Consider the following 19,060-nt stretch of genomic DNA (forward strand, 5'->3'; position numbering starts at 1 on the left):
GCACTATCGTTTAGGCCATATTTCGAGGGAGAGAATAGAACGATTGATTAAGAAATCAATTCTTCCGCCATTTAAATTTCAGATTTAGAACAATGTATTGATTGCATTAAAGGTAAGTATGTTAAGAAAAAAGAAAGACAAACGAAGTGCAGGAATTTTAGAAATAATTCACACAGATATCTATGATCCTTTTCCTGTAAAAAGTGTGGATGGTTATGATTCATTTATAACATTCACAGATGATTATTCTCGTTATGGCTATATTTATCCAATTAAGGAAAGATCAGAAGCATTGGATAAATTTAGATATTTAAGGCTGAAATATAAAATCAGCATAATTTAAAGATTAAGATAGTGAGATCTGCCCGTGGGGGAGTACTACGGTCGACATACCCCATATGGCAAAGTTCTTGGACCTTTTGCAAAGTTCTTACAGAAAAATAGCATAGTTACCCAATACTCTACACCGGGCAGCCTCAGCAGAATAGATAGCTGAAAGACGCAACTATACCTTAGTAGATATGGTGAGAAGTATGATAAGTTACTCCACTTTACCGATAAGTTTATGAATGGAGGCGCTAAAAGCCGCATTCATATTCAAAATCGAGTACCAAGCAAGTCGGTGCCCAAAACACCATATGAGTTGTGGACAGGAAGGGAACCCTCACTTAACCACTTATGTGTGTGGAGATGTCTAGCTGAGGCTAAAGTATTTAAACCAAACATTGAGAAGCTAGACTCTAAGATAGTTAGTTGCTATTTCATTGGCTATCCAGACAAATCAAAATGTTATCGTTTCTACTATCTTGACAGATATATGAAGTTTGTAGAAAGAAGACATGTTGTGTTCTTGGAGGATGATATGATCAGGGAACATGGTAGCGCGATAAATTAACTTTGAGGAGAAGAGGGTATACGTGCCCACTCCGATGGTTCAGGAGCCATTTTTCTCGCTACCTGTTGCTGTTGCACCAATAGTACAGGACACATAGTGACAACACCTATTGTTAGGTCCCTGTGGCAACATAAATGAACGTGAGGAGCCTATCCTTCAGGATCCTATAGAGCCTGTTGTCACATATGAAGAACAACAACCGCCCTATATAGAACAAGCGCCAACTAATGAGGTCCCTAGAAGGTCTCAAAGAGTCAGAAAACCAGCCATTCCCGATGACTACGAAGTCTATGAATGTGAAGAATTCAAATGGAGGGTGATCCCACATCATTTGAAGAAGCCGTGAGAAGCGCTCACTCATCAAAGTGGCTTGAAGCCATGCAAGATGAAATGAAATCAATGAGCACCACGGTGTTTGCGACTTAGAAAGAATTCCTAAAGGAGCTAGGACAGTAGGCTGTAAATAGATCTACAAAACTAAATATGACTCCAAAGGGAATGTGACAAGATTTAAAGCATGACTTGTGGCAAAAGGTTTTATGCAAAGAGAAGAAATAGATTATAATAAGATTTTTCTCCAGTCTCATGTAAGGATTCTATTAGAATCATAATGGTGTAAGTAGCGCATTATGATTTAGAATTATATCAGATGGATGTAAAGATGGCCTTCCTTAATGGGAATTTAGAAGAGAATGTCTACATGGCACAAGCAAAAGATTTTGTCGTAAAAGAAAAAGAACGTATGTGATGCCGCCTGAAGAAATTCATTTATGGATTAAAACAAGCCTCTAAAAAGTGGTATTTAAAGTTTGATGGATAAGGAAGTTTAGGTTTAAAGAGAATGGAGGACAATTGCGTTTATACAAAGTTCAAGACTGGAAAATTTATTTTTCTTATCCTGTATGTGGATGACATCTTACTCGCTAGCAGTGATGTTAATCTACTACTGGAGATGAAGAAGTTCTTGTCCTCAAATTTTAACATGAAAGATCTCGGTGAAGCTTCGTTTGTTTTAGGAATAGAGATTCACCAAATAGAAGAAAGGAGGTTTTAGAATTATTACAAAAGGCATACTTAGAAAAGGTTCTAAAGAATATAGTATGGATGCGTGTAAGCCTTCACCTGCTCCTATAGTCAAGGGTGATAGTTTTGGGGAATTCCTATCCTAGGAACCAATACGAGATCGATCGAATGAAAGCGGTTTCATATGCTTCGGCTATAGCAAGCTTATAGTATGCTCAAGTATGTACATGCCCTGACTTAGATTTTGTTACTGGGATACTTAACAGATATTAGAGTAATCCAGGAATAGAACACTGAAGAATGGTGAAGAAAGCGTTGCGTTATGTGCAAGGCACAAAAGGCCTAATGCTAACGTACAGACGATCTGATTCCCTACATTTAAAGGGGTATTCAGATTCAGATTTTACGGGAGATGTAGATGACAGAAAATCCACATCAGAGTATGTATTTACTCTTGCAAGAGGAGCTATATCATGAAAAGCTCTAAGCAACTGTCACTGCATCGTCCACGATGTATGTCGAGTTTGTAGCGTGTTATGAGGCCACGGGGCAGGTGAACTGGCTAAAGAACTTATGCCTGGGTTGAAAGTGGTTGATGACATTATATACCATTCAAGTTATATGCGACAATAAACCAGCAGTAACTTATGCTCGCAATAATAGGTCAAGTAATGTTGCCAAACACATTGACATAAAGTTCTATGTTGTGAAAGACAAAGTCCGAGATCATACTATTAGTCTTGAGCATGTAAGCACAAAGAAGATGCTTGCGAATCCGCTTATAAAAGACTTACAACCCAATGTGTTCAGAGAACACTTAGTCGCATGGGTTTACGAGAAAGCATATGATTCCTGAACAATAAGGGCCTAGATGTACACCCCAGGTGTTTAAATATTAAAAACATGACATGTCATCATATGCATTGCAAGGCATCTAGTCAAATTGCAAACTTTGATAGGCATTCACTAAAACAAGTTTACATTTGTGTTATGAGTGTTGAATTGAATTGTTTGAATCATGTCAAAATTTGGTTTGGATTTGAATTTTCCAGAAAACCCTGATTTTCATTATTTAAACCCTGCCCTGAAAACTCATTTCAAAATCTAAGGCATATTTTGGGGTTGAGCCCAAAAGCAAAAGTGTAGAGCTTGATAAGTTATATAAAGTTTGTTTTTGGAGTTTTTCAAGTTGTTTAGTAAAATTTGGAGTAATTCAAAAAGGCGTAATTCGTTAAATGTTCCCTATTTGAATTCAAAAGTTCATTTCAAAATGTAGACTGAATTAGGGGTTGGTTATAAAAGCAAAGTTGTAGAACTTTGAATTTTGAACAACTTTTATTTTTGGAGATTTTGAGTTGTTATGAAATTTGAGAGTAATTTGTGAATTTGGCGAATGGCAAACTTGTAAATACTGTGAACAGTGTTCACCGCCGTAGCTACATGGCCGGCGACCTTCTTCGGCGTTCCAGGCGCGTCGTGGCCGTCCTTGGCGTCGCGCTGGTGCGGAAACGGCTCCGTCGTGGCTTCCTTGAGCTTCTGAGCCGCGCTATAAGTACCGAAACGCCGTCGTCAAAAAATCGTTTTTTCTATCTTCTATGTTTCTCATTCAACCGCCACGGCACGTCATTGTCATCTCTCCGGTGAGCTCGCATCGTCTCCTAGCGCCGTTGCCATCTCGGTAAGGGCCCGTTCCAGTTCCGTCTTTCTCTTGTGCATCCACCCAGCCAACGGTGGTCTCCCCTGAAATTGTCCAAGAATCCACCTGTCACAGTCCTTCTGCCTCGCGGGCCCGGCAACTTCACACCGCCGTGGGCCGTGGGCGTCATGGCCAGGGCTCTCCGGTGAGCCGTTGTCTTGTGATCAGTGTACCTACGGCTTCGTCCTTGATGCTGTAGTACTTAGTTCGTTGTTGTTTACTCGTTTGATACACCGCAGTCGCCGCCGGTTGCTCCATCACCGACGACCTTGCTCCGGCCGTGATCACCGTGGTCGTCGTCACGCCTCTCCGTTGCTTCCTCTGGCCTTGTGCGCTACTCAGTCGTGTTTGGGGTGAGCTGCTGATGCTCTCCTAGGCAATCTATTTAAGCTTTACAGGTCTCACGTCGCCGGCGTAGCGCTGTTGTGCCACCGGCGTCCGCCATGGCCGGCGTAGTGCTCGGTCCAGTCCGTAGCTAGTCCAGCTTATGCCCTAGATCGATGCGCCTAGTCGAGGGTAGTGTTTTGGTACCTTGGTTGTCACCGTTGGCCTCGCCGTCGGTGAGAAATCGCCGGTCAGCGCCATCGTTGCCGTGGTCAGCGCGGGAGGAAGGGGATGACAGGTGGGGGTCAAGATGTCAGCGACTCAGTGATTTCAAAATGGATTTTTCTATTTTCAGATTTGAATGAATAGTGTCTATTTTTGTTATTTTTGTATAAATTTAATTAGAGCTCCAAAAATTATGAAATTTTTTATGTGACCTCTATGTGATGCATATTATTTAAGAAAAAATTTGAAATATTGTTTTTAGCACTTTTGAATGTGATAAAAATTGCTCAATTTATTAATAAATGGATTTCCATGATTTTATAGCCTTATTTAATTGTCCAAAAATTATGAAATTTGTTTTGCCACTTACTTATCATGCAATGAACATTTACTAAAATTTTGAGCTCAATTAGAATAAGTTGATTTATTTCATAATTTTGAATTAGATAATTAATTCATAAAAGTAAATAGTAACCTTAATGATTTAGGTTTTGTTTGAAATTTTGGATTTAGTGATGACCTTGGGTCATTAGTTGATAATGATCCTTGGCAATTGATGTATGTGTTACAAAAAAAATTTAGTTTGTTTGACTTGCAACTGTAACCGCGAAGGAAAGTTGTATTCAAAATTGTTAATTTTTGCATCCATCATCGAGTATCATGTTTCGTATTCCGCATCATGTTAAACATGGCATTGTTATTACGTGTAGTGAACGAAGGTGAACACGTGGTAGTTAATCAAGTTGCTGAGGAGGTTAATCCGTCTGTTGAGGTCGGATCGAATACTTGTGAAACGTCGCAGGAACCGGACTTTTCCGTCAACGAAGGCAAGCCCCGGATGCATACAAACCTACCTTGTGTTATACAAATTAATTTCGCCTTTGCTTTCTGTTACTGCATTAAGTGATTAGGAGTTAAGTAGAACCTAATTGGTGCATTATCACCCTTGTTATTCTATATTTACCATATTACCAGTATTAGATTCGTATATGCCTAGTTTTGCTTAGCTATGCGTAGAACGATGAAAGTCGGGTGATTACCTACCACCTGCAAGTTTTAAATAGAACCTTGGTTACTTATGTTATTATGTGATATGGGGATGTGGAGTAATAAATCTAGACCGGACGGACTCGGTGTGTATGAGCCACAAGACATGGAGGTCTTGTGAGCGGGGCTCTTTCCGCCTGTGTCGATTAAGGTCCGTCCGTTGTTGAACTGTGTGCGGTGAGACTTGTAGTACTAACCACATACTCTGGTAAGCCTTAACTTGGCGATTCTATTACGAGAATGGCTACTCGCGCACTTGGGAGTGGAGATATGGCGGGAATAGCGTGTACCCACGTGGCAATGGGCTGGATTGGTGGAGTACTGTATTCTCGGGTGGCGCGGACCCGTTCTTGTTTTAGAGGATCCGAGAGTATGTTGATATATGTAGGGTCGGGGACCTGCATATGTCGTATGGTCTGGAATTCTCAGCTGGGTTTAAATATCGGTTCGAATCGTCGTTGCTCCTCGGTTATGGAGATTCACTTCTCTGTTCAGCATCGTAATACTAATAACTGGAACTCGAATAAGGCTTGTGAAGGTGTTGTATATGAAGTTTCATGATCTCAACACGGATCGTGTCAGCTTTGTATATGATTTTATGAAGTTTTCTATATAAAGAATTTTGTTAAAGAGCTTTTACGTAAAAGAACTTTCATTATTGTTAAAGCCATACCTTGAATCCCTGAGCCGACATTCCTAAGTTTATCGGTTAATATTTCGGTTAAGTCTTGTTGAGTACTTTTGTACTCAGGGTTCGTTGACCCTTGTTGCAGGTGAGCCTCATGAGCAGATCTGTTTTGGATCGTGCTGCATGACAGTTGTTCCTTGTGATGACGATGAGAAGTAAATGTGTGGCCCTTGGGCAGGGGCAGTTTCATTGTGTGTTTTGTATTATATTATAATGCCACTCTACTACTACGATTTGTATTAATTATCGAACTTAGTTTGTAAGGGTTGAAACAACTGGTTTGTAAACTAAGTTATCGTAAGACTTCCGCTGTTTTTACTCTGGTATTGATATTTGAACAAATGTTGTAATACTGCAATGACTCTGTAATGTGATCCTACTCGGAAATCGTGGATGATTCGGGGTTCCCCGAGGACACCCGACAGACTTCTTAAGTTAACCAGAGAACATATACCTAGTTGTCAAAGGTCGTTGGACAGTGACAAGTGCATGTTGGTCCTATAATTTAGGAGGTTCTGCCACACTAGATGAGAATCTGTTTCAAAACAGAGAGGGTGTATTGTAGCTGTTAATCTAATGGTACTGACTGATGTGATGAGACACGCTCTATGTGTTAAACTGTGATGGAATGAGAAAAAGAGATAAATATTTTAAATTTAAGACAAAAGGTGAGATCAAGGAGGAGAATGTTAGGTTGATCTCTCCACCAAGATTGGCCCAACGGCCAACTTAGGCCTTGACCCCCGCGCTTTGATTGGGAGCGCCCAACCCTACAAGGTTGGTGGGCTCCCATCGCACTGCGCTATATAAAGAGGTGGGGCTGACGGCTCACGGTATGAGGTTCACCGGTTGCCACAGTACCCCACTGACAGAACTCTAAATCCGATCTAAGGGAGCGCAGGCAACGGCGGGAAGCGCCACCACCGTCCTCCTCGACTTGCCGCCGCCTGGACGCCGTCGTCACTGGACTGCGTTGTCCCTCTCCATCGACCCCCAACTTGACAAGCATCTTCTTCACCGACGCTATGGCCAGCTTCTCCGCCAAGCTCACTTGATGGTCGATAACACATCCCCTCTTTCAATCCTCTCTCCAGTTCATGTTGTAGGACGGATCTATGTGATCTATCCCGAATAGAAACATGTACACCGACTGATCTACACCTAGGAGCATCCTAGGATTTTTAACAAGCCTAGCTCAACTGGTTGGATGAGAGGTGTGACAATGCACCAAACTATTCAGGTTTAAGTCCTGTCTTAGACTAAATTTCGGTGCATATTTTCTCTTCTTAATAAAAAAAACCACGTAGTTTTTCATAGGTTGGATCTCATTTTTTTTTATAGAGGCCGGGCCGGCGGCTGTCTGGCCTCCGCGGCTGCGAGTCGTCCGAGCAGTGAGCAAAGCCGGGCGTGCCGTCCTGTGGTCGATGCTTCTCCTTCTCGGAAGGCTCCTGTGAATGTGAATTGTGATCGCGGCGTCCGACCGGCCCTAAAGAAAAGAGTGTGCGTCGCCTGCCGCTGCGCACCGTGCGTCAAGGCTCAGGACCTCTCCCAGGCCATGGGCGCTGTTGGATCGTGAGGAAGCACGCGTGGCAATGGCATGCATACTGCCTGCAGACCGCACCAAATTTTCCTCCTGTCCATCCCGTGCGCGCCGCGCGGTCTGGGCAGTGGCACGAGCACCCGTGTGCCCCCGCGGATCGAAGCGTGAGGGGATTACACGAGGCTGGTCCAAGGCTTGGTCCCGACGCGCGGACGGGACGTGGCAGAGCACCGCCCAAGCGGACGCCAAGTGCCGAGCTACCAGAGCACCTTCTGATTCTGTGCTTGCTCGTCACTCTTCAGTCCTCTCGCTCTCACTCTCGCAGTCGCAGTCGCAGTCGCAGTCGCAGCGGCCCCTCCCTCCTCGTCTCCTACTGCCTCTCCCTGTCGCCGGTACCCGCACGCGCCATGTCGTACAACAAGTCCCCGTCCATCACCGCCGAGACCATAAATCCCAGGGTGAAGAGGCTCCCCGGCCCTCCGGCTTTTGCACAGCATCGTCGTCATTTCTTCTTCAGAAACTATATGTTTATGTAGAACCGTGCATATATTCTTCTGATCAGCTACGCGTCCGTTCATTTGAAGGTCAAGATCTTCAACTACGCACCTTGCGGGGAGATCCTCAAGCACGCAGAGGTAACGTTCCGAGTTCCGACCGGCCGGCTCGCTGGCTTCTGAGGGCCTGTTTAGATTCCAAAAATTTTTGCGCAGTATCCGTCACATCGAATCTTGCGGCACATGCATGGAGTACTAAATATAGACGAAAAAAAACTAATTACACAGTTGGTCGAGAAATCGCGAGACGAAACTTTTGAACCTAATTAGTCTATAATTAGATACTAATTACCAAATACAAACGAAATGCTACAGTGAGCCAAAATCCAAAAATTTTTGGATCTAAACGGACCAGCTGAAGAGCGGGAGCCAAGAAACTAGTAGATTCAGCATCTGTACGCTACATTTATGATTATTTTCCTTTGGCTTGATTATTTGCAAAAAAATAAAGTTCTTTATTTAAACTGTATGGATTCTTTTAAAAAAAACTAAGATCTAACTGTTGTTGGTCTAGTTTAAATTGTACTACCATTGTTATTTTTAGTAACAAATGGTGCCTCAACGTTTCAGATGTTGCGTTACAGATATTTAGATCTCAATAACATTACGTGAGAACGTGCACGTAGTGCAGTGGTTGGGAAGCAGAAGGGCAACATACCGGTCAGGAGTTTTAAATCCCCGTTCTCACAAAAAAGACCACTCCTTTGCTATTTCCAGTGAAATACGTGGTCCAATAGCGGCTGCAGTGTAATGCACGGCTGTAGGCAAGTCCTCGCCGTTAGTGGCACGTCCTAAGTAGCCGGAGTTCGTGGCCTTCTCTCGACACCGCGGAAGATAATTTGCTACCTTTCCGTTAATGCCTCAGGGTCAGCGGAGGTCTTATCCTCGGGGGTTGAGTTTTATTTTTTTTTAAATGCAAAATTACTGACTAATAAAAGGACAAAATATTGTCTTTGCTATGTGTCGTCATTCAGCGGTTGGAGCAGGAGATGGAGGAAAACCCTGGTTCTCTCCCTTTCCAAGAGGTGAAACTCCTCTGCAAGTGCGTATATCACAGTTTATACCCTTTGATCAGTCTTTGATGTTGTCCAACAGATAATATACTGCAATCTTGGGAACCCCCAGGTTCTTGGTCAGCCACCATTAACTTTCTTCCGTGAGGTTAACATCCTTACCCTCCACAAAAAAATTCTAAGACGATACAAAGATGGCGCTGTTTCATGCTCAAAATTGTTGGCTCCAGGTTCTTTCCCTGTGTGACAATCCAACCCTCCTGAATAAAGATGAAGCCTGTGCCTTATTCAGGTTGGACTATATGGTTGAACTCTGTTTAGTGTAGCATTTATGTGGAGCTTCATAAACTTAGTATGAATTTATTTTTTCACTTCTAGCACCAAAGCTGGTAAGAACTACTTTCGATGATACATAATTTGGCAGAAACTTGACTGATAACGTTTCGTTCTACTGCCACAGTCCTTGTAGCATAAGAAGAGCCAGGAGGATCATAAATTCGATTCCGAGCAAAGACACTGGTGGATATACTGATAGTCGGGTAGCCAGCTGAAATTACGTTTTTAGTTAATGTAAATTTTTTGGACTTTCAGAGTCATGAACATGTTCTCAAATCAGAATTATTGAGGATCAGTATGCAACCCAAAACCTTTTTTTTTTAATTTCGTGCTGTAATGATCTATTTTTGCCGGATGGTGTATATTTTCCTTTCACAATTATGGGTTACATTGTTGACACTAGCCTAATATGATCAGGGAATCAAATCTCTGCGTCAAGTAGTTGCAGACGGGATTACTGCAAGAGATGGTTTTCCATCAAAAGCAGATGATATTTTTCTGACTGATGGAGCCAGCGCAGCGGTAATACTCTGCATTTCAGAACAAACATGCACAGATGCACATGAAATTGGGTCCTTTACAAATGCAAACATCAGAGTGAATATCTTCAACTTGACCGCGTTCCTTTCTGCATGTTTCAGATCAATTTGCTGATGCAGATACTCATCAGGTCTCACGAAGATGGCATTTTGAGCCCTCTACCAGAATACCCCTTATACTCGGCTTCCATCATACTTCATGGTGGAACGATGGTACAGTACTAGTACAGTTGAAAAGATAGTCAAGCAATATTTGCAATTGCAGTAAAAGTGGCCTGTTTAAAATGTTCAAGCCCAAACTTCTCATCAGATTCATTGCTTTTTCAATTTTAATCATTTTTTGTTTCTTAAATTAGAAGACAAAATACGTGTACTCTATGCTTGAAATAACTACGAACTGAACTGTAACTAGGTGCCGTACAATCTTACTGAAGATAATGGTTGGGGCCTTGAGATTTTTGAAGTCAAGAGATGCTTGGAAGAGGCTCGTTCAGCTGGCCTGACTGTTAGAGCTATGGTGGTAATAAACCCTGGCAATCCTACTGGACAGGTATGGCACATGATTTTCCTAAATCCTTTACATGTTGAATAGAGAAAACAAACATCCAGATGAAGTTTTGCAGGGTTGTTCTTACCAGTGATGATCTGATTATCGGAAAATTTTCAATTCAATCACATTTCAGTTCAGCTTTTAGTAGGAATAAATAAGTGATGAATCTTCCTTGCTGAAACATAAATGGCTAGGTAGTGCGCAGGAAATGTTTTGTCCTCACCTGCAGCAAGACTCCCACATGTTAGTTGGTCAAATTTAGCAAAAATAAAGAGTTAAATGATGCACTCGACCGTTAACTTGTGCTGGTATGACACTTTTTTTTTCTCAAACATATATGCCATTACAAGGTATGCATATATGCCATTTTTAAAGAATAGATATGATGACTATATATTATATCAATGGTGATTAGACCACCAAATTGATGGCTAGATCTTTCTATTTTTTATGAGAATTTCTAGATTTATCTTTTTTTTCTTCTACTGCATCTCGTGATAATTAATGTGAAATCTTTATTGCAACCTCTAATTAGTAGCAATAAGATTCTAAAATAAGGTAATTACCAGAGTTTTTCTTTGTCATCATCTCCTTCCTTTCTTGTAGGTGCTGTCCATCACCAACCAGGAGGAAATACTGGAATTTTGTCGGAAGGAAGGTATAGTTATGCTTGCTGATGAGGTTAGTACTAAGTGGAAATGTAGCCCTTTTTGCATTGTCAAATCACATTAACCACGTTAAGAAAAAAAAAGAACATTCTGTCCTGTGCAAATTAATTAGGGGCTGTTTGGATCCTTTTATTTTGGAGGAATTAATGGACTAGGCTATTTGGTTTGGAATTTAACATTCCACAACTTTCCCAAGTTCATATATAATTAAGCTTATCTCAAATTCATAGAGTGGGAGATGGAGATTGATTCTATAGACCACCATGCTATGTTTCTATTCTGCAACTTATAGCACGTTATTCAACTCGCTTTCCTATAGTAAAAATACAACATATAAGTATCTCCCTTGTATTGCTAACAATAGTATACACATATATATTTCATATACAACTATATTAGCTTAATTAATCTATGCCTAAATTATAATTATAATAATGAATTCAATTCCAATGATCCAAACGGGCCTTACTTGCAGGTATACCAGGAAAATATCTATGCAGAGAACAAAAAATTCCATTCTTTCAAGAAAGTGGCCAGATCACTTGGTTATGACGAAAAGGACATCTCCATAGTATCATTTCATTCCGTTTCAATGAGTGAGTCTTCCTTTATATATATAAAAAAAATATGATCTTAAATCTGTGGGAGGTCCAGGTTGAAGTTTGTCTGTTCTCCCATCTTCTGAACCTGGCAGGCTATGGGGAAAGTGGGAGAAGAGGAGGCTACATGGAGGTGACTGGTTTTGCAGATGATGTGAAGGATCAGATTTGCAAGGTGGCTTCTTTAACAATCTGCCCCAACATAGCTGGCCAAATTCTTATCAGCCTTGCAATGGATCCACCAAAGGTTTCAAACTTGAACTAAATCATCACAAAATTCTCTTCATCCATCCGAGTATTTTTATTGAACTTTAATTTCCTTGTGACCTGTATGCAGCTAGGAGATGAGTCTTTCGAGTTATTTGATGATGAGAAGGAAAAGATCCGTTTATGTTTCAGGAAGCATGCCAAGGTGTGCAAGCATCATTCTTCAAGCACATCGATCTGCGTATGAGACACCTTGCATTGTCGTGACAATGGCATGATCTCCTCTTCTCCGTGCAACTGCAGACCCTAGAGAAAGCTTTCAGCAGCATGGAGGGCGTGAGCTGCAACAATTTAGAGGGTGCACTGTACTTGTTCCCACGGCTCCACCTTCCCTCTGCCGCGATCAGGGCCGCCGAGTCCAAGGGAGTTTCACCTGACACATTCTACGCTCACTGCTTGCTTGACGCCACCGGGATCGCCGTTTTGCCGGGCTCTGGGTTCCACCAGGTTAGTCAGGCACCTCACGAATAATCCCTCGCCTTTAAATTTTGTGTATGCACCGTGAGCCTTTCGTACTTGTCCATTTCACCGAGCATAGGTGCTGCAGTTATAAATTAAACACATAGAAACACATAGATCTACAGCTACAATACAAACTCTAAACTAAAGCATGCCATATTATATATTTATTGCATAGATTTACTCATATCGAGTCTAATAAAACTGGATTTTTCTTTTTACGATTTTATATCATTTTTAAAGTTTCAGCCAGTTTATGAAAAAAATAGCACATGGTGCCACATGCCACGTAGGCAACAGAGTCCTATGTGGGCTGCTTTGGATGATAGCTGGGCTGCTTTGGATGATAGCTAGGACGTAGACAAAGTTCATGGATCAGATGAGCAAAAAAAAGTTTGCAAAAAAAGTTTATGGACCTAGGTGAGAAGTGGGGAAAAGTTTAAGGACCCACCACGCAATTCACTAAACAAATAAAGCCAATTTATAGAAAAGGGCATAAGTTCATTGCAAAAGATTTAAAGAATTATAAATTAGGAAAATCAAAGAAAATTTAATTAGAATGTGGGAACATATATAGCTAAGCGCAATTCATACCACCTATCAAAGTTGCCCGTAAGTATGCACAAAGTTGTTGCACCGGGAAGAGCCTAGTGAAAGGTGGTGCAGTCACACAATTGATAGAGCCTAGCATTGCAACCTAAACAAAAGTCATTTAATTAGAATAGAAAACAAAAGGAATAAGTGCATGACTAGGTATATTCTATCTATATAAAATAAACAAAAAATATTTATTTAGAATAGAAAACAAATAAAGAAATAAGTGCATGGCTAGGTAGAATCGATCTCTATGAAATACTCCCTTCGTCCCATAAAAAAATGTCATTCTCACTTCTCAAAAAACCATTTTTTTACAATTTTGATAAAAAATATAAAAATATTAATATTTATGGTGCATAATTAGTATCTTTTGATTTGATAAATCATTAAATATATTTTTATAATAAACTTATCCGGAGATACAAATGTTACTAATGTTTTGTATAAATCTACTCAAACTTAAAAAAGCTTGGCCAACATGAACCCCATAGCGACATCCTTTTTATGGATGGATGGAGTAGAGCAAAGCGACAATGATAGAACCCAAATAAGTGAATGTGTCTATATAAAAGGCTTTATATTATTTTAAGATACATAAGTACTAGAAATTTTGTGAATAAACACGTGGTCCAAAACTAATCAAGTTTATTTACCTTTGCAATCTCTAATACTTCCCATATTATAATATAATATTTAAATAGATACCTTTTTGGATGTGAGACTTTTACTCTATATATATGGTTTTCTATCCCCATTCACATTTTCCACCTTTTGTGTACCTCTGTGTGTTTGATATATGTTTAGTTGGAACCTAACTTGAGCTATATACCTGGTACGGTAATTGGGTATACTCATTGCTTCGTAGGTATAGGTATAGGTATAGGTATAGGTATCGGTTATGTGTACGTGTACGTGTACGCTTCCTTTGTATATGTATATGTGGTTTGATGGTGACACATGTCATGATGTTGAATTAGTTTTGTATGTTAACAATATTAGAAACAGGTAAATTTAGAAGCATGTATAAGAAATGGTGCACGCTCAATCTAACCGAAGTGGTCTTTCAGCCTTTTCATATTTCCGGTCTAATAAAACTGAAAACCAAAATTCCAAAAATATATTGCAAAATACTGAAGACGAGCAATTTAGTTTTAGTTTGGTTCAGCCTTCGGTGTAGACCAAACTAACCAAAAAGTTTCAAGATATATTATGACTGAATTTTGGCATCAATATTTCTATTCCAAAGCATGTTTGATAGATCATAAGATGAATGAAATTAATATATAATACAAATACCAATATAGCTGTTGCAATTCAACATAAACGTTCAATTGTTGAATGTTCAACCGTAATAGCTAATAAACTTGCAAATAACAACTCATTATGCAAATAACAACTATTTCGGTTAGTTCGGTTAACCGAGGCCTAAGACCAAGTACCAGAAATAAATTCAGTTAATTAGAAATTATGACCAAAGTATTTGGTTTTAGTCTTGATCGGTTCAGTTCTTCAGTTATGTCTAATTATTCTCACCCCTATATATAAGAGCACTTGGAGCTTTTTTTATAATGATAGAGTTATGATTTAATTTTGAGGCAGATTTAGGTATTAACAGAGGTTATTATTTTAATAACGTGAAGGTGGTTAATTTATAATTTTATATGCAAGCTTAGAGGTTTACTACTTTATAATACACATAGGCAGTTTAGATAAAGATGGAGTTATTTTAGATTTTTTTTTTCATAATAACTATGGGTGATTTATGTACCGATTTACTGCATTCCTTTGGCTACCTCATTGTCTCATCTTGTTTGTGCAATGCAATGACAAGGCCTCTGGGACGACCCATATTCGGTGCATGATCCTTCCTGATGAGGGCAAAATCGCATTGATGATCCCACGCTTCAGGGAGTTCCATAAGGCGTTCATGAATGAGTTCCGGGGTTCTCAGCGGCGCATGCAGGATCTCCGTCGTTGATGATGCCGATGCATGCTACGGTTAGACCGAGTGATGTGAATGGTGAATATAAAGCTATGGCATGTGTGTGTTGTGTAAATGGGCAATTAGGGTGCCTAAGCTCTAGCAGAGTTGTTTGTACCTAAGTGTTCAATGTTCTTGCTTTATGGTTGAGTTGTGCCCATTTGTCCTCACTTCTGTTGTATGACTCGCTACAGTGAGTCTATGCTAGTTAAAGTTAAGCTGAGTGCTCAGGAATATATCTACTGTGTTTTTTTTTCTTTTATCTGAAGTATATATGTCTTGCTTGTGCGTCGACTGAGCTCTAGTTTTGCCTTTTGAATGGCGAACATTGTTGACGCTAATGATTTTTTTTTTAATTTGGGGCTTTGATGAAAAACCTTGAAAGTTTCCTCAAGCCGGTTTTAACTATGAACAACCGAACGACCAAGCAACCCAAGAAAGATAAATGGGTGCCTTAAATTTTCCTCGGGAAGCATACAAGTGATATCTCAGTTATGTCCTAATTACCAACTCATGTCTCTCTTCTAGTAAAGCCAAGTTTATGTAACCATAGTGCGGCTCCGTCTCATGCCTTAGTGTCAGATTGTTTTGCTCCGGCAATATCCAGCAACGTGATCGCGTAGACAGAATCAGATGGTAGCACACGAGACATGAAGATTTATACTGGTTCGGGACGCGCTAAACCCTACTCCAGTGGTGCGGCTGCTCTTGTATTTGTATGCTCAATTACAGGGGTTATTGCTCCTAGCTACGAGGTAGATGGAATTGGTGGAAGATTGGATCTCGAGCCCGAGGTCCCTACCCTCCTTTATATAGGCATGAGAGGTAGGGTTACAGAGAGGGTGATCGGGCTAACAGATTATGTTCCTAGTTTGTTACAACAGATTGATCCTAACTTTCATCTAGATACATGAGCCTTGGTTTGCCTTGATCTCCACGTTGGTTAATCGCGTTAGCCCTTGCGGGCCTCCTCCTTGATGGCTGCTGGGCCGATAGCTTGGTGGCAGGGCCGCGCCAGCAAAAATCGAGGCCCTGTACCAAACTCTAAAATGAGGCCTACCTCCCTAAAAAATAGGACTATAAATAAGATATATGATATATATCACAATAAGATATATCAAAAACTGTACCTGTTCGACTCTTGCTTTCATAATCTTTACTTGAAGTGCTTCATTCTTTTAGTGTTCCTTGAAATGAAATCTTCAATGATATGCTCATAATCAATCTTCTCCAGCACTTCACTCTCAAGTGCTATTGTGGCCAAATCATTAAGTCTTTGTTGTGTCATTGTCGAACGCAAATATGACTTCAATAGTTTCAATTTAGAAAAGCTTCGCTCTGCCGATGCAACGGTCACTGGAATGGTCAACAGAACTCTATATGCAATACTTGCATTGGGAAAACAGTCATGCCACTTTAGGAAGTTTAGAATTTCAACAGGGCCCATATTTTCTTTAGGAATGAAACCTTGAAGAAACTTCAACTCCACATACAAATCGTTGGCATCAACATCAGATTTTCTGTCTTTTGTAAGGACAGCCCCAAGATTATCACAAGAAGATTTCAAACTCGTGTCATCCAATGACTGTAATGTTTCAGAGGTAAATAAGAAACCAATTTTTTTGGTAACTCTAGTATTGTTTAAATCTTCTTGTAAGTGAGGAAATTGTTTGATCAACAATAGGTACAAAATAGCTGATCTAAATAGGTCCTGTGCAGACTATGTAGCAGTATTTGTGTCATCTAGGTTCTCATCAAAATGTCTCTTTCTTTTAATTTCTCTTCTTTTATGAAATGTTGTACCAATATCCATCTCAAGTGCAATTCCTTTGGCAATCTCTAATGCTTCTAAGAAACTAGTTTCCCTATAACCCTTGAAGAAAGAAATCAGCCCTTGCACTTTCTCAATAGCAACATCAATAAGCATATCCTTTGCTTGCAAGTGTTTGCTTACTAAATTAACGGCATATAATACCTCATACCAAATGACTATTGCCACTATAAATTCATACTCTCTAAGTTCATTCTTTGCCAAGCCCTTAGCCTCACTGCTTGTTTTTGGATCATTATCAACATCAGATACCTAAAATTGAAAGGAAGAAAATATGTGTTATAATTGGAGATAGCCAAAATAAGTTAAAAAACATCATTATCAAATATCAATATAACAATATTGGGCACCTGAAGTAGTGCCTCTCGAATGTCTGTGCATTGAAATCTAATAGCTTTAACACTTTCAACATGACTCTCCCTACGTGTAGCTGATACTAACTTGAGAGTCAATCCTGATATGTTATCTTTCAGAATCTACCATTTCTTAGTAGAATTAGCAAAAGTTGTATAGATGCGCTGGATGATTCCAAAGAAGTCCTTAGCTTTACCACAAGTCTTAGCCATATCACAAAGTGTTAAATTAAGGCTATGGCAACCACAAGCAGAATAGAAAGCACGAGGATTTACATCCAAAAGTTTCTTTTGTACCCCTTGATGTTTTCCTTTCATATTTGACCCATTGTCATAACCTTGTCCTCTCACATCATCTATATCAATACTAAGGAGCTTTAGTTCATTCTCTAGCACATCAAAAAGTCCTTGCCCAGTTGTATCGTTGACATCCAAAAATCCTAGAAAGGATTCTTCTATGCGAACATCACTTGAAGATGAGTCAACATATCTTATAATTAAAGACATTTGTTCTTGGTGGCTTGCATCAGGAGTACAATCAAGTATGACAGAGAAGTACTTTGCGCTCTTTATTTTCTTAATAATTTTAGACTTAATAGCAGAAGCAAGCAAGTGTATCAACTCATTCTGAATCTTAAAATCAAGATAATGAGATTGAGTTTCCTCACTTGTAATACGATGAATATGTTCTTGAATAATTGGGTCAAATTTAGCCAACATCTCTACCAATCCCAAGAAATTCCCATTGCTATCTTCATATAGTTTACTATTAGTCCCACGAAAAGCAAGATTATGCTTGGCAAGAAATTTAACAATGCAAACAATTCTGAACAAAACTTTTCTCCAATGGTCCTTTTCTTTCTCGAGTTGTCGTTGAGCGGCTTTATCAATAGTTTGGTCCTTTTGCAATCTACTATGCAACTCATACCAAGTTGTCATACTCAAAACATGATATGCACTTGTCTCATGCTCTTTAAGTCTATTACCAAGATGTATCCAATCATTAAACCCCTCATTTGCTAACTGACCTTTTCGATGGCCTTTTGTAAATAATTTACAACCAAAGTAAAAGACCCTATCGAGTTCCTTAGAATAGACAAGCCAATCCCTATCACAATGCTCTCATTTGATAAAATTCTTGTATAGAATAGTGCAAAAAACCTTCTAGAATATCTATCCTTAGGACCTTTCTGAATTGATAAATCTCTTCTAGGGCCCTTCTATGCTAAAATATCAATTTGTTTATGATCAAGGGAATCCCAATATCTAGGATCAAATATATCAGGCTGAAAGGAATCATCAACATCCACAATTGGTGAAGTGTTCAAGTTAACACCAGTACTAGTGGCCCCCAATGTTATCAGCATTGTTATCCATTTCAATGTTTGTGTTATCAATAAAAACTTCCTCGACCCCAACAATATTTTCTGTCTCTATCTGACCATCTCTAGGATCATTGTCATCATTATTATCAAGTGCAGTTCCTTGTCCCTAACCAAGTGACTGATTATCGGTGGACACTTGTGACTCTTTTATAACAAATTTATCCATAGCCCCCTTTTGAGATTGAGTTAAATCCTCTATTCTTTGTTTTTTCTTACGCTTTTGGTAACTAGATTCATACTTTCTAGACCAGTTTGCAGAAGACATGACTAGAATCTTGGAACACTAGATAATCTAGAACAAAGATAACTGAACACCTAGATGGATCAATATTATATTAGTCATCACCCATCAACATTGATTAAAATATTGAAAATTAAAAATTAAGTGGACAAGATTAGTATACCTGGAGACTTGACGTACGCCTGTCCTTCTCCTAAGTCCTGTCGCTCTGCACTCCTGTGGGCTACGGACCTAGCGAGTGGCGACCAC

The 19,060-nt window shown here is 39.8% G+C and overlaps 1 protein-coding gene across 1 annotated transcript; it reads left to right on the forward strand.

Moving 5' to 3' along the window:
- The first annotated feature begins 7,768 nt into the window (after positions 1–7,768).
- On the forward strand, positions 7,769–14,998 carry LOC136551834 (alanine aminotransferase 2-like). The gene is made up of 15 exons (XM_066543381.1): positions 7,769–7,896; positions 8,023–8,073; positions 8,967–9,017; positions 9,088–9,153; positions 9,236–9,297; positions 9,466–9,544; positions 9,759–9,863; positions 9,983–10,093; positions 10,293–10,430; positions 11,037–11,111; positions 11,574–11,694; positions 11,793–11,944; positions 12,035–12,109; positions 12,208–12,411; positions 14,852–14,998. The coding sequence occupies exons 1-15, from the start codon at positions 7,846–7,848 to the stop codon at positions 14,996–14,998; spliced, it is 1,488 nt and encodes a 495-aa protein (XP_066399478.1). The 5' UTR covers positions 7,769–7,845.
- The last annotated feature ends 4,062 nt before the right edge of the window (positions 14,999–19,060 follow it).

Source organism: Miscanthus floridulus, chromosome 4, assembly GCF_019320115.1.
Source record: "Miscanthus floridulus cultivar M001 chromosome 4, ASM1932011v1, whole genome shotgun sequence".
Lineage (NCBI taxonomy): Eukaryota > Viridiplantae > Streptophyta > Magnoliopsida > Poales > Poaceae > Miscanthus > Miscanthus floridulus.

Excerpts from the sequence above, each read along its gene's own strand:
- LOC136551834 (XM_066543381.1), top strand. The coding sequence starts at position 7,846 with ATGTCGTACAACAAGTCCCCGTCCATCACCGCCGAGACCATAAATCCC. Across the intron at positions 10,094-10,292 it reads TACTTCATGGTGGAACGATG|GTGCCGTACAATCTTACTGA; the intron begins GTACAGTACTAG and ends AACTGTAACTAG. Across the intron at positions 11,112-11,573 it reads TAGTTATGCTTGCTGATGAG|GTATACCAGGAAAATATCTA; the intron begins GTTAGTACTAAG and ends CCTTACTTGCAG.